The following is a 14,290-nucleotide window of genomic DNA, read 5'->3' as shown; positions in this document are numbered from 1 at the left end:
TATTTTTCACTCAGGACAGCTCAATCCATCCGAGGCCTAGCTTTTAGGCTTTTCCCGCTGCCGCGTAGCTTCCCTCACACGCCTGTCACAGCACGTCCAGCCAGACTCACCCCGGTGGTAAGCTCCCGGTTCATCCAGTCCATTTCAGCCGGCTGCCCGCCGGTAAGAGCCAAAGACCCAGGAAACATCATCTTCATAGCCGCCATGATTCTTGTGTCTGACTGCGGCGGGAGGAGCCTAGGTGACGAATAACTCCAGAGCGCTGGAGCAGCAAGATGGCGGCCACCTGACAAGCTGAATCACTGAAGGGGTGTAACAAGATGGCGGCTTCCCGACGCGAAAACCATTAAAGAGTTGTAGCAAGATGACGGACGCTTGACGAACTTGTATATAGTGGAGGTGTAATAAAATCGCGGACACTTGACAAAATGAAATAGAGCGGAGGGGTAGAAAGATGGCGGACTCTTGATAAGCTGAATCACTGGCGAGGTGTAGCAAGATGGAGATAGAGCTATAGAACGCACTGTGAATCGTGAGGGTGTACAAAGATGGCGTCTACGTGTGTGACGTAAGACGAACGTACAATTCGTGGGCGCGAAGATTACCTCAGAAGTTTAGAGGAGTACCAAGGTGGCGGGCATCTCTTCATGAGGCAGCATTTATTCAGAGCTGCTTGGGTGTATGAAGATGGTTGTCTCATACAAAAATGGGTGCAGTAAGAAAGTAGACTTGTCTGTAAGTAGCCCTGTCAGCAAATATATGTATACAGTGATTACATAAACACTTTGCTTTAACAAGTGATTATTATATTGAGTAAAATGTATTTCATTCCTGTCAGGAGGTTTTCTTGAGTGATCATGTCACATATTACCTTGGCAAAGGTCACATGGTTTGTCTTTCCTATTAATAATATTGGTCTCAATTGTAATTTTTTAATGGCAACAAATATTATAGCATTAAAACTTGTTTATATTGCACAGTGCACCTCCATTATAAGAAGGGTATTGGTAGGGGACCGCCATTGCTCAGCATTGCCAAGGAGGAAGCAAAATATGTAATGGACAACTGTGGCCCTGCCAAATTCCTGGGTCTGTACATCTGCTGGGTCCAGCATGGAGTTCCCAGGTTTGTGCACCTAATGTGCCCATTATGAGGTCCCCACCATCTCTGTACCCAGGTCTGTGAATATCTGGTGGTTGAGAATGAAAATGCTTCCCGCTGTATTCCCAAACAACGGATTACATTGCCAGTTGTTATGGTATACAGTAGAGAGCACCAGGAATACCTGGTAGTAGTCAGGGACATTTCCTGCCCCCTGCTGGAGGACAGACTCATAGCACCCTTCTGTCTGTCACCCTGCAGGAGGAGTACAGACTCATAGCTCCCTTCTGTCTGTGTCACCCTGCAGGAGGAGGACAGACTCATAGCTTCTACACTGTGAATGGCAGATTTCTACAAATTGAGGTTTTAAATATAGCTAGAATTTAACTTTAAATTATAATCACAGTCCACATTTCTATCATTTACTGTCATTTTTATTCCCAGATGGTGTAGTTTTGAGTAAGGTGCTGCATACAAATAAATAAGTGAACACATACATAAAATATATCCTTCATGTATCAGTGGTGCAACCTGCTGAACAGGCTTGGTACATCATCTTTGTTCAAGGTTTGTGTTGGAGACAGTACCTGGAAGAGGTTTTGGCACTTCCTTTTGTTCAGTAGCTTCTAGTTCACAGTATATAATCTCACTAATATTATATGTTTCATGTGTCCCGCTCTTGGGTCTAAGACTATTATACAAATCCAAAATAAAAGAAGAACCGGGCCTGTACTCACAGGATTTTGATCACTTAGATTAAAGGTGTGTTGAAGATGCTGAAGAGTTGGACCACCCAATGGATTCCTATGTTTCAGGTCTCTCTGTCTGCTTACCTAATTGACCCTCAGTGAAGGAATTCTGTTTTCTTATCAGCAGGAGGTATGGCAATGGGGGAGATAGAACACCCAATACTCCAAACCAACAGTGACTTCTCTCCTTTGGGTGGGCCAACCGTTTCCAGCACATTCAGCCAATAGAAAATGCCATAATCGATCCTCTTTGCAAAAAGCAATTTTCAAAAACCAGCAAAAACATTTAGAAACTTCCAAGGGATACATTGCACATCTAAGTTATAGATTGTTCTGGTTATCTGTTGCCATAAAGCCGAACTCCAGGCATGAAGCTACATACAGGAGGCCAGCAGAAAGATTTGTATTTTTGTTCATTCAATCCTGGGATTTTCACAGCTCTTGCAAGGTAGGAGATCCAATTGTGTCCAGTAACACAGATTCTCACCCCACCCCAGCTTGTCAATGCTCAGTAGCAGACTAATTAATAAATCTGTCCTTTTGCATTCTCCTCCCCATGTTTCTTGCAGTGCAGCACAGAGTGCAGCTTCTCCCTCTCCTGGTTTTAGTTTGTGGATTGCAAAAGGTTTATATTAGGTAGTGTATTCATACAGAGCTGTATTATTTTCTGTCTTTCATATCGGCCTTGAGTTTAATTTTAATGGTCTTGGCAGTCTATCTATATAATGCAGTTGATATATGTGCTGTTATTTCTTCTAAACAATCCCTTGGAAATCAACACAGGATTGAGGGGTAGTGAACAATTTATTTGGACAATGGTGAGGTATGTATGTGAATGTGAAGTAGTCCTAGCCTACAACATACTTCTTCCACATCCTACAACATTACACATCCAGCCAAATGTTCTGTTTATTTCTTCATAGAGTGGGAAAGAATTAGAACCCATTTTGGGTATAACTATAATCCTGGTTCAGAGAAGCTCACAAAGTTGTAGCTTTCACCCAATTTACTAAAAATAAAGTTTTTTTGTGCCTTCATTGTACCATCATGTTTGGTTTCCCTCCCCCTATCAGCATTACATTACGAAAATGGTACCTTGTTATTTTTTTATATTTTGTCCTCAACATACATACCAACAATCACTTACTGCATTGAATGTCCAGGTTTAGCCTCTTATGGACCAGTTCTTGTAGATTTTTATGGTTTGCAGATGTCTTATTGCATGTGTGTTTTTCTGCTTGCAGCATCTATTGCCAAGGCATTCTTTGGCCTTTCAGTTGGAACCCCATGAAGTCCCAGAAACCAGGATTTCTGACCTTTTGCACTCTATCCAAAAATGTTTCGGCTGGGCATTCAATTTGACAACAGTATTAAAGAGCAATCGCCTTGTGATGCATCTAGTGGCCTATCCTGTGATTATCAGTTAATGTGTACCTGAGAAGCCCCCTTGGATCCCAGACTAAGACCATACATGCCTCTTATGACATGTATGGAGCCTAGGCTAAGGCCATACATGAGGCCTTGATTCCCACACATGTTGACAACAAGCGCACCACCTTTCTGGTTATACTTCAGCTTCAAATTCCAGAACCCCTGGGTATTTGACAGCTGAATTACAGGAGGGGAACTTAGAATCAGGGACAGCAAGGTGGAGACTTTTCTTGGCTTGCAAAAAAATCAAGGTTACATGTGTAGTCTAGAATTAAGATCCAAGAGGACTTCATGGGAACACAAGGGTCAGTTTGATAATCAACAGACAGTTAGAAGCTCTAAACATCCTACACCAATGTTTTTATTACTTTAAAAACATTGTGGGCCAGGTCAGGTTTACTTTAACCGTTTTAGATGGATGGATTTGGGATTGTGGAAATCCTGGGATTTGTTACCGGAAGAAGACTTAATTACCAAGAATTGTGTTTGCCTGGAGTGTTAATACACTTCTGGGGATGCTCAGGGATAGTCATACATCCTTAGGGCTGGTATAAAAAGCCTGTGAGTATGGGCCTTTAGGCAGGCAATTTGTAGATATCCTATTAGAGTTGAGGCTGCAGTGCTTGTAAAATTAATGAGTAGTATAAAGGTTAAGTACAGTTATCTCTAAGTGTTGTCATTGTTCATAATTCTAAGATCTCATGAAAATGAAGTAGATGGACTTGTTTGAAGTTTACTTTTCCACTTCAACCACCTCTTCGTATACCTATGAGGTCTGACAACTTCCGACAGTTCTCCATCTTGAAAGTGTCAGCCTTTTCCCTTAGTCTCTGATCCCCATAGAGCCGAGCCAGATTGGCGAGATCAGACCTCTGTTGTTTCTCTCTCCAACATCCAGCCTGGACTTGTTCTGCATACTCCTTCTCTATAGCCCTCTCCAGCTCTGCTAAAGCCGGACCTCGATAACGTGTGTGAAAATTTTGCCCAACATAATATGGGACTCCGCGGCTGCTGGTCTCCCTGGAGATGGTCAAACCAGAAGATGGTCTAGGATGAAGACTGTATGGCTGTGATGTGGTTGTTAACTGAGCCACCACAGAAACCACCACAAGAATAAGAACTGGCAGAACCTGGATAAAGGCGGAGTATGCGTTTTTGGGCCGACCACCTTCTTCTTCCTCCTCGGGTCTCCTGGGGCGTCTAAGATTTTGTTTCTCCATTTCTTCACGCCACCTTGATTTTCGGTTTTCTTGGCCTTTCTTTTCCCACCACTTTGGGCTGGTCCTTCCAGCTTCTTGCCTCCTCTCTTGTTGAGTTTTTGGCCTACCTGGTTCTCGCTTGACTTCCTTTTGCCATCGTGGCTGTCCTCCATCTTGTCTTTGATCTCTCTCCCATTGCCATTGTCTTCTTCCTTCATTAAACACCTCTTCTCTATTTTTCCATTCTTTTTCCGTGTTATGCCTCATCTCCTCTCTCTGCCATCTTGGTAAGTCTTGTTTGTCCTCTCCAGTTGCCCATCTCTGCCACCTTCCATCTTCCTCTCTGCTTGTATGCCTTTGTTCTCTTGGATGACCTTTAAAGCTGTAGGCTGCTCGGGCTGAGTAGTGACCCCTGAAGAACATATCAAAGACATCATTGGTAGACATGTCTGCTTCTGTGACTGTTTGTGTCCGGCTTTGTGACTCATCATAAACTTTCCTTTTGGCTGGATCACTCAGAACAGCAAATGCTTTCCCAATCACCTAAAACACATGAAAAGAGATAGTTAAAATAGAAACCTTTACGACTCTACTACTAGTACAGTATATTTAAATAGGTGCATCGTGGCAGGATGAAATATTTGGCATAATCTATCCCAATTTCCCCTGAAAAAGTGATTAAAGGGCCTGGGTGAATTTGTTGTGCTGCAGAATTGCAGTTTTTTTATTTGGGATCCAGTCCCAGAGTGTCCTGGAAGGTATGGGTGGGCCAGGCACTCCTCCCTTTTTTTGTACCAAAGATTGGAGGTGGCTCTGGTGCACCTGGCCATTATTAAAAAGGGACCTGCCTTTGTGTCAGGGGGAAGCAGTAGCCTGGGGCCTGGTGGTAAGGCTGTGTGCAGCCTGTGGGCTGGGAGAGCCATTTAGGTCTCCCAAAGTCTGGGTCAATGGGACCACTATCATGTTGGATGTCCCAGGCTGTAACACTGGTGGGAGAAGGACTGGGCAGCCCATGTTGTGGGTCTACAGACTGTGAAACTGCAACATGTGTTACCTGGGAGTACCAGGCTCAATCCTGGAGTAGTCGCTTGGGCAGCAGGACTTTATTTACTTGCCTGTGGGACTTAAAGCTGAAGACATTTTTGTTGTGTTTCGTTATGCTGAATGGAATCTACTTAATTTCTACCTTTGCCTAAATAAATGGACTTTTTCTGAAGCACGACAGTTTCTTGCAATAAGCTGATCCCCCCTATATCACAGCATGTAAAGGTTGGACTCCCTGGCCTGCTTTTATTGTGATCTGTGTCCAAGCCAGATTCACCCCTCTGTTGGTGACCTAGGCAACCTTTATCTCTGATACGGAAATCAAGTGTAAATTCTACATTTTAGATTAGCCATGGATACAGGGGGTGAAGGAAAATCCTCAAATGTGGACAACAGTTCCTAAAGACAGCAATTCTTGCCTTAGGAATATGTGTTTACATTTCCTGTTGAATCTCCAGGACAGGAAGTAACAGGAGCTCTCCTAACAGTATTCTTGACCATTTTACTATGGGGGAACCTTTGAATATTTTTTAGGTCTTATGGAACTCATTTTATAATTACTAAATCAACATCTCACAGTACATTGGTGGGTCAGTGGGCAGAATGTCTCCCTTACAGCCAAGAAAAACTTGTGTCAGTTAAACAGACCAGAGAGGTACAAATTGCTCAAGGAACACCTAGCAAACTTTGAAGGAACTCTAGAAATCCTCAGAACCCCAGTTGGGAAACACTGATCTCATTTATTAAAATGTTTATAGTGTATGGCCAGTATCAGAAGACAGCCAAATCAACTACAATTATGTTTTTGGAATGTTGGAGAAAACCATTTAAACATGAGGGAATTGTGCAAACTGTGAAATTTTTTTTTCATATAGAACCTTCATATGCATTAGTCTACAACGTATACATTATATGGTTAGTTAATGATTATGCAAACCTAATTTTCTAATGTATCTCATGTGACATTAAAGTTCAATGCAAAAATGCACATTGTTTTTATGTAATTCTGAATTTGTTTTTCTGTCAGTTCTTTATGGTCTGGTAAAGGAGGAGAAGGGGCACCATGAGTTACTTTATTGGGTGACATCGTTCCTAGTGCTTGGTTTTGGTACCTTTGGGCCAAAACAAATCAAAATAAGAGAAGAGTCAGACAGAAGAGCCTAAAAAAAATTGACACCTATGATCCTTTTGAGCCACTGCCCCAAAATCAGAGAAAGACCTTGATAGAAAGACATTTTTAAGAAGGACACCAAAGGAGGTTGCTTACTCAAAGGTTGTGAAACCTAAAGAACATTAAACAGGCATCTTTGTCCACATTTTGTGTTGCAAAAAGATATTCGGATAAGCCTTTGGCCAGTATCTAATCAAATAAACATCAGAGACAGCAATACTGATCAAAGACAGCAATACAAATCTGACAAGGGATTCCAGATTGCCCTAAACTCTACTGGAAACGTTCTTTTATTCCTGTCTATGTTGCTGTTGGACTTTTCCCATTGTCAGGTGAACACTTTTCCCTCTAGATTGAAGGTACAGAATAATATTATTAACAGAACAATTTACAGAATGTGAATCGGTTAAAAAGAATAACAGCCTTGTTATTAAGAAAAAATGTCAACAAAGCTTAAAATCCTTATAATAGCTTTCATTTTCATGCTCGCAAATGCATTGGCAACACTGCTTATTTTATTCCAAATCAACACATGAAGAAAAATTGATCAAATTTGTGTTATTCCTTTACAGAAATGATAGAAAAGGGGAATCATAGACTGTTCAAAAAAGTAGCAGTGTGGATTTCAATTAGTAAGGTCATTAATTCTGTGAAAAAAACAGGTGTCATTTATGACCCTTATTTAACCCCCTAGCGTTCCAATTCTGTTCATGTTTCCATGCAAAAATTCATTTTACATTGTAGGCCTATAATTCTTACAATTCTTATAATTCCTCACCGAAACATCTCCAAAAAATTTAAAACAATTATTATTTTTATTTAAATAAAAAACACAAAAATCTGTTAAAATAAATAATTTAAACATGTAATATAACTGTACAGTAGCATGTATAATAAATATATAATATAATTATATAACTATTATATAAAGATTTCTTTGTATTGGACTCAATACAGCTTTTTTGTATTAAATCCAATACAAAATTATTTGAATTTCCCGCCGCTCCTCCCGCCCGCACCGACGCATTCACTAATGTCACCTGGAAACCCCGGAGATCATCTGTGCACACGCCGGTAGAAGATTGAAAAAAAAAAAAGGTGTGTCGGGAGGAGCTCCAGGGACCAGCAGGATGCTGAGGGACAACAACGGAACAAGGTAAGTGTTTTATTTTTTTTTATGTTTTAAGTGACCCCGAGTGTGATGCTTTTTGCATGGTAAATCCACCCCGTGTTACACTCAGGATTACCGCTGGGGGGGTTAAGGAAGGAAGGCATGGTGGCTCAGAGGTAAGCACTCTGGCCTTTGCAGCGCTGGGTCCCAGGTTTGAATCCCAGCCAGGACACTATCTGCATGGATTTTGCAGGTTCTCCCTCTGGATACTCCTGTTTCCTCCCACATTGCAAAAACATGCAGGTAGGTTAGTTGGCTTCCCCCAAAAATTGACTTTGGGCTGTAAATAAAGACATTAGATGTATGGTTGGACTTTAGATTGTGAGCCCCTTTGAGGGACAGTTAATGACATGACTATGGACATTGTAAAGTGCTGCATAATATGTCAGTGCTAAATTAATACTGTGCAATAATAAGGCAGAAAATGTTGTACATGCTGGTTGCAGTGCATTTCTCTCTGAAAATCTGAATAAAATAGGTTGTTATGGATATTGTTCAAAACAAGTTACTTTGATTAAAAAGTTGATTGGAGAGGAGAAAACATACAAAGAAGACTACTCGGCTAACCTCAAATGCTTTAAAATGGCAACAAAAACCTGAAAGACATTGATAAAAAAAACGGAAAACTGACATTCAAATGGAGACAAGAACAGCCAAAATGACTCGGCCAATAATCAGTTCGAGGAAGATGAAAGAAGATCCAAAATTACCGGTGTGTTACAATCAGAAGACGCCTATATGAAGCCAAGCTATTGGCACGAAGAACCCCCAAATGTTGAAAAAAACGACGTGCTGAAGAGGTTACAGTTTGCAAAAGAGCACATTCACTAGCCTAAAGAGAAATGGCACAACATTTTGTGGACTGATGAAAGCAAGATTGTTCTTGTTCTGAGATTAGGGGCCGCAGGCAGTTTGGTAGACAACCCCCAAACACTGAATTTAAGCAACAGTATACTATGAAGACAGTGAATGTATGATTAGGAAATGGTTCTAATACCAATGAAGGCAGTAAAGCATGATGGCCCAAGAATCCATAAAGGGGGATGTTTCTTATACTATGGTGTTGAGCCTATTTGTTGCATACAGGCAATCATGGATCAATTTGAATACATCAAAATACTTGAAGATATGTTGCCTTTGAAGCAATCCATCCAAGATGGTGGACCTAAAGAATGGTATACACTTACATGGTAGCCTGTGTGTGCAGCCTAAAGTGTATTTATAATCCTACACACAATATAACCCCTGGCAATGCCTTCATTGGCTTTTCTCTGAGAGGATGGATCAACCAGGATCACCATCTACTTCATATGTCAAGATACTGTCTTAAAGACAATACAACACAGTAAGTTCTGACTAACACACGTCAGCCCCTACTGCAGCCTCTCTCTTTGTGACTTTTACAATTGGATAGTGTTGCAGACTGATCACATGAGAACAGAATAAGGAGATTCTTTCTTCTACTTGCAGAAGCCTAATGATATCATCTCAGTCTTTCAACTAAAGTCCCTCCAGAGGTTGCTAGTGTACAGTGAACTGTGCTATAGTAATCATAGCAGGGCAGGGGTTCCTTGAAGATCTATTATTTAAAGGGTTCCCCCGTGCTAAAACATCCTAGATTGTAAGCTCTTTGAGGAAGGGTCCTCTCCTCCTGTGTCACTGTCTGTATTCGTCTCTCATTTTCAACCCCTATTAATGGACAGCACTGTGAAATATGTTGGCGCTATATAAATCCTGTTTAATAGTAATAATATTAGTATTAATACTGTTGCTGTAAATTGTGACATGTCAGGTATACATTCATTCAGACATGTGAAGATTCTGAAAATTGCCTTAGGCACAGGGATTGGTTACTTTTTACTGCTATAGAATTTTAGTCAATTCACAAACTTGATTTAATAATTTTTACTAATTTTATTTTATTTTGGTTGTTCACCTAGCAGTGTGAATTATCAAGGGAAAATTTGCCTAGTAAATAGAATAAAGCTCTGCTGACTTTAAGCATCCAGTCATGTTTTTTTTTCCTTGCACATTTTTCCACCACATTCACTAACCTAAGTGTTAATTCCTTTGCACAATGATAATTCACTTTGCGAGGAGAACAGGCTAAACTTCTCTAATATAGCAATCCAATGTGTGAGTTGAAGAATGATGTTGGCAGGTAAGAAACTGTCAAAACTAAGGTGATCTCTTACTGCAAATTTAAAGCTGCAGACAATATTAGCAATGTCAAGTAAACTGGCTTAAAAATATACTTTTGATAAGTAAAGCTGTAGAATAACTTTAATGCTATGCTCACACTTGCAGTAAGGTTGTGGTGTATTTACTTTAATTAATTTGGATGGCAGTGAGCTTTTCTCGTATTGGCCAGTTGTGAAACGTGCAGACACTGGTACTTTAAGGTGCCAGCCGCTGGGAGCTGTGTGGGATTACTCGATCCCAAAGCAGGTCAGAACCTTCCCTTAAGAATGGAGAAGCAGAATTGTGACTGTCACTATTATATTATTTGCATAGAAGTCATTTCTGATTGCTAACATCATAATGACCTAAATAAACAAAAATAAAGACAACACACTAGGTACCCACAAATCCCTTTCAGCACCTCCCCCTCCATTCACCTTAAAGGCCTCTGTGGCCCCTGGAGAGTTGTTTTTGTCTGGGTGGTACCGTAACGCCAACTTCCGATAGGCCTTCCTCAGAACTTCTTGGCTGACGTCTTTTCTGACTCCGAGCACGCTGTAGTAGTTGTCTGTGTCAGCAAACCCTTGGGTAACCTTCTCTTCCTGCTCTTCATCTTCCTCCTCATCATCATCCTCATCTTCCTCCTCCTCCTCCTCTTCTTCGTCATCTTCTTCATAATGCTGGTGGAATGGAGGCCTGCCACAGCTACCACAACCGGCATAATGATTGGCGTGTTCCCAGCCGCCATTATAATGGCTATGAGGCGGCTCATAAAAGGCCCGCTCTGCTTCAAACCAACCACCACGAATAGCTTGTATGAGTCCTGCTGCCGTACGAGTCGGGTAGAGGCTCTGAGCTTGGTAGAGGTAATTCAGCGCATCTTCTATCCTTCCACACTGCAGGCGCACACGAGCAATCTTTATTAGCATTTCAGAGCGTTGCCGATCCATCTTGGCCTGACCAATCTTAAACTTGCATATAATAAAGTACTAACAAGAGACAAAAATTTGTCAAAATTTTCAAAAATCTACCTCTTTGGCCCCATGGGGCTTACAATCATCCGTAAATGTTCCTTCCTTCTGCACAAGGAGCTAAAGTCCATTTAAAATCATCCACTGGGATTGCGTAGTAGCATAACCTTTTGTGTTGCACGCTATGCAAATTTTTTAAGCGGTTCTTGCAAATGAGCCAAGCGGCACGTCGTATTTGGTGAAACCTAATTTAGGATCGAGGTGTTACAATCACATAAAAAAAAGTGTTCTCAGTTCAAAGCTCAGATGCAGAGTACAAACAATTGCTGGTGAATATAAATGACTGCAGTGCCGGTCTACAATATTACAATTTCGGTTGCTTGCTCGAAGCACCAGCCCCCAGATTTTCACACAAGGATTTTTTGTTACCGGAGAAGGAAAAGATGAGGAAGCAGCTTTCACGATTCTGTATTACGAGGAATGGTGGATCCCAAAGATTTCAATTAGGCAGGCAGGTGGCAAGCTCTGGATGATGCCAAAGTGTTTTCATTCCCGTAGCCACCTGCACAGCGGTGTATTTGTAATCCCCATAGTCTCCCTTTATAGATTAATTAGCCACAGCTCTAAAACCAGGCATCATATATCGCTGGCAATCCTCCACCTTCCCTTCCCCCACCAGCCCTATAAAAAGCCAAGGCTGCGGGATGCAGCTGGCTTAAAGACGACACAGGCACTACAGACAGCAGCAGCTGATGCTAAACCCATGGCGCTTCCTTCCTGCCCTGGGGTATGCTGGGAAATGTAGTCTTCGAGCAGCAGCTAAACTGATGCCCCCAGCATCCAGACCACTATCTACAGTGCAGCTAACATATCTATTTTCATGTCAAGGGAAACATTACATTAAAATATGTTCATTGTATCCATTGAAAGGCAGAGTGCTATCTTAATGATGTTCATTTTTTTTATCTGCTGCTTTAAGAAATATTGTAATTTTTAAAAATGGATTGATGCAAGAAAATTTGGCTTTAATAAACTACAGGTAGCTGTTAAAAAAGAAAGTTCAATATGGTAAATTATCAACTCAATGCATGGAATGGCTGAGAGTTCTTTGTACAGGACTGTGGTATATATCAGAGCAAAATACATGTATAATATTAGTGTGTGACTTCGTGTGTCTGTGAGGGGTATTGGAGTGTACGCTTCTTTGGTACAGAAACTGATGTCACTGGCTCAGTGTTCTCTGTGTACAGCACTACTGTATATGTCAGAGCAATATAAATGTACTATAATAGTGTGTGACTGTAGGGGACATTAGAGTGGGAGCTTTTCTGAAATAAAGAACAATATGCCTGGGTCAGTGTTTTGATATGTGTTTGAGCTATTGAGCTAATGTATTTGAGCTAATGTGTGCACTTGGCCTGCCCCCTTAGCACGCCTAACTGTAAAATGTTTTGTTTTCAGTTCTGAAACTCTCAGTTCACTAAACTTTAAAACCTTGCTAGAGATGCCTGCTTATTACCATTGTCTCAAAAGATCAGAAAATTACCGTAGTTTGTTTTTTTTTTGACAATCATATATGCCATATCTTTCCGTGTTTTTCAAATCAAAATTGGACGTTTTCTTGATGCCTATAAGAACCTTTTTACACCTTACACCACAGAGTCTAAGCACGTTAGGAGCTTGTGACATAAAGAACACTATTGATGTCATGTGAATAATACCAGAAATGAGAGCATTCGGTATGTGAATTATTATAATTTTTATTATTTATTTCATATGACTGTTTATAACATTGTTTACATTTACACAAGGTTAAACATATGTGACATGTTCAGGGGTCACGGCAAACCATTTAACACTGCTAGGGTTGTTTACAACAGTCAGCTGTCAGTTATATGATATGTAAGGTAGTTTAGGGTACTGCCTAAGCCATACCTTAAAAAATGTATCTCTAGTCTTGAATTTCTCATAAAAAATTTCAGTGCATATTTTGGTATGGTAGTGTGCCTTTGTACTCTTGTGTTTACAGCCTCATCTCTGTATATCTGCAGTGTAAGATCATATAAGACACTGTTGCCTCGGACTACTTATCCTAGACAATTTGGAGACTAGCAAATTCTTCAGGGAACCTAAAATAGGCACAGTTGATATGTCTAAATGTCCCCTATTATAGAGCAAACCCAAATGTTTAAGTCCACATTAACCCTGGGAAAAGTCCATACCCTATACACAGCCTTGGCTTGGGATCTAGGTTTCTCTTCAAGTGTAACTTTAAACACAATAGATTTATTGACATTAACATCCACTGTTGGCATCAACCCATCCTGTCTGCATTTGGCCAGCAGATCATGGCCTTCATCTTATGCAGTTTTCAATAACACTAGTTTGCTTCCATGCTCCTGAATTTTACACAATTTCAATATATCATAGATGGACATTTATTAGGTAAGGAAAACATTTCTAGCCAAATATATGTCCTTCAGAGTTGGCTTTCATGGTAGGTCCAGCATATTATTGATTGTATAGAGCTCTTGTGTAATGTTGTACACTTTAACTATGGAATCTACAGTGGTCAAGAGTACAACTTTTGCCTCCTCGTGGTCCTTAACACATACTATTTTGTACATATCCTCCACAGGAGGCATGGCCAAAAATGCCACTTCAGCTACCTGCCTGATAAACCAACTGTGGTAATGAGACAGGGTCTTGTGATAGGCCTCAGCACACATTTCTGAAGTCTTGTCATGACCAGGACTGGTGCCCACTTTGTAAAGAAAGACTTCCAACCATTTAAGGGCTCGATGCATGCGCAGGAGTGTCCGGCAGCCTGAGGGAACCTGTTTGGAAGGCAGGTATTTAAAGTTCACCACCTGGTTCTCCAGCTCGTAATTTATCATGGACTTGATTGTTTTGTAACTCTTCCCATTTTCACCATCTAGATATCCTTGGAGAATGTTGATTTTAGTCATTGTTTCATGAGAAATAAAGCCAAATACAGATCCCATTGAGTCCATGAACCTAAGACAGACATGAAAAAATTCAGTGTCAAGACTCATAATCCCAATTTGTATGTGTGGTCCTGCAGGAGCACAGACCCATACCCTTCTTCTGTCTGTGTCACCCTGCAGGAAGAGGACAGACTCATAGCTCCCTTCTGTCTTTGTCACCCTGCAGGAAGAGGACAGACTCATAGCTCCCTTCTGTCTGTGTCACCCTGCAGGAGGAGGACAGACTCATAGCTCCCTTCTGTCTGTGTCACCCTGCAGGAGGAG

General features: G+C 41.0%; 3 protein-coding genes across 4 annotated transcripts in view; all 3 read right to left on the bottom strand.

Annotated features, from left to right (window-relative positions):
- Window positions 1-263, bottom strand: part of PSMB6 (proteasome 20S subunit beta 6) — a 3,418-nt gene extending 3,155 nt beyond the window's left edge. The window contains exon 1 of the mRNA XM_072399305.1: window positions 111-263. Within this exon, the coding sequence (XP_072255406.1) occupies window positions 111-206 (96 nt within the window). The 5' untranslated portion in view covers window positions 207-263. The remainder of the gene's footprint in view (window positions 1-110) is intronic.
- A 1,250-nt stretch (window positions 264-1,513) lies between these two features.
- On the bottom strand, window positions 1,514-11,767 carry LOC140322729 (dnaJ homolog subfamily C member 18-like). The gene is made up of 2 exons (XM_072399304.1): window positions 10,485-11,767; window positions 1,514-5,023 (listed from the first exon to the last, which is right to left on the bottom strand). Exons 1-2 carry the CDS (start codon window positions 10,995-10,997, stop codon window positions 4,028-4,030), a joined length of 1,509 nt encoding a protein of 502 aa, XP_072255405.1. The 5' UTR covers window positions 10,998-11,767; the 3' UTR covers window positions 1,514-4,027.
- Window positions 11,768-12,760: 993 nt separating this feature from the next.
- LOC140322728 (ceramide-1-phosphate transfer protein-like) overlaps window positions 12,761-14,290 on the bottom strand; it is a 7,433-nt gene continuing 5,903 nt past the window's right edge. For both annotated transcript variants that reach the window (XM_072399302.1, XM_072399303.1), the window contains exon 4: window positions 12,761-14,036. In XM_072399302.1, coding sequence (XP_072255403.1) covers window positions 13,511-14,036 — 526 coding nt within the window. In that variant the 3' untranslated portion in view covers window positions 12,761-13,510. The remainder of the gene's footprint in view (window positions 14,037-14,290) is intronic.

The sequence above is a fragment of the Pyxicephalus adspersus genome, chromosome 2 (assembly GCF_032062135.1).
Source record: "Pyxicephalus adspersus chromosome 2, UCB_Pads_2.0, whole genome shotgun sequence".
Taxonomy (NCBI): domain Eukaryota; kingdom Metazoa; phylum Chordata; class Amphibia; order Anura; family Pyxicephalidae; genus Pyxicephalus; species Pyxicephalus adspersus.
Note: the sequence above shows the minus strand (reverse complement) of the source record. Positions and strands in the feature narration are given on the sequence as shown.

Coding starts and splice junctions, on each gene's coding strand:
- LOC140322729 (XM_072399304.1), bottom strand. CDS start 10,997: ATGGATCGGCAACGCTCTGAAATGCTAATAAAGATTGCTCGTGTGCGC. Junction 5,024..10,484: donor GGGCCACAGAGGCCTTTAAG/GTGAATGGAGGG, acceptor CATGTGTTTTAG/GTGATTGGGAAAGCATTTGC.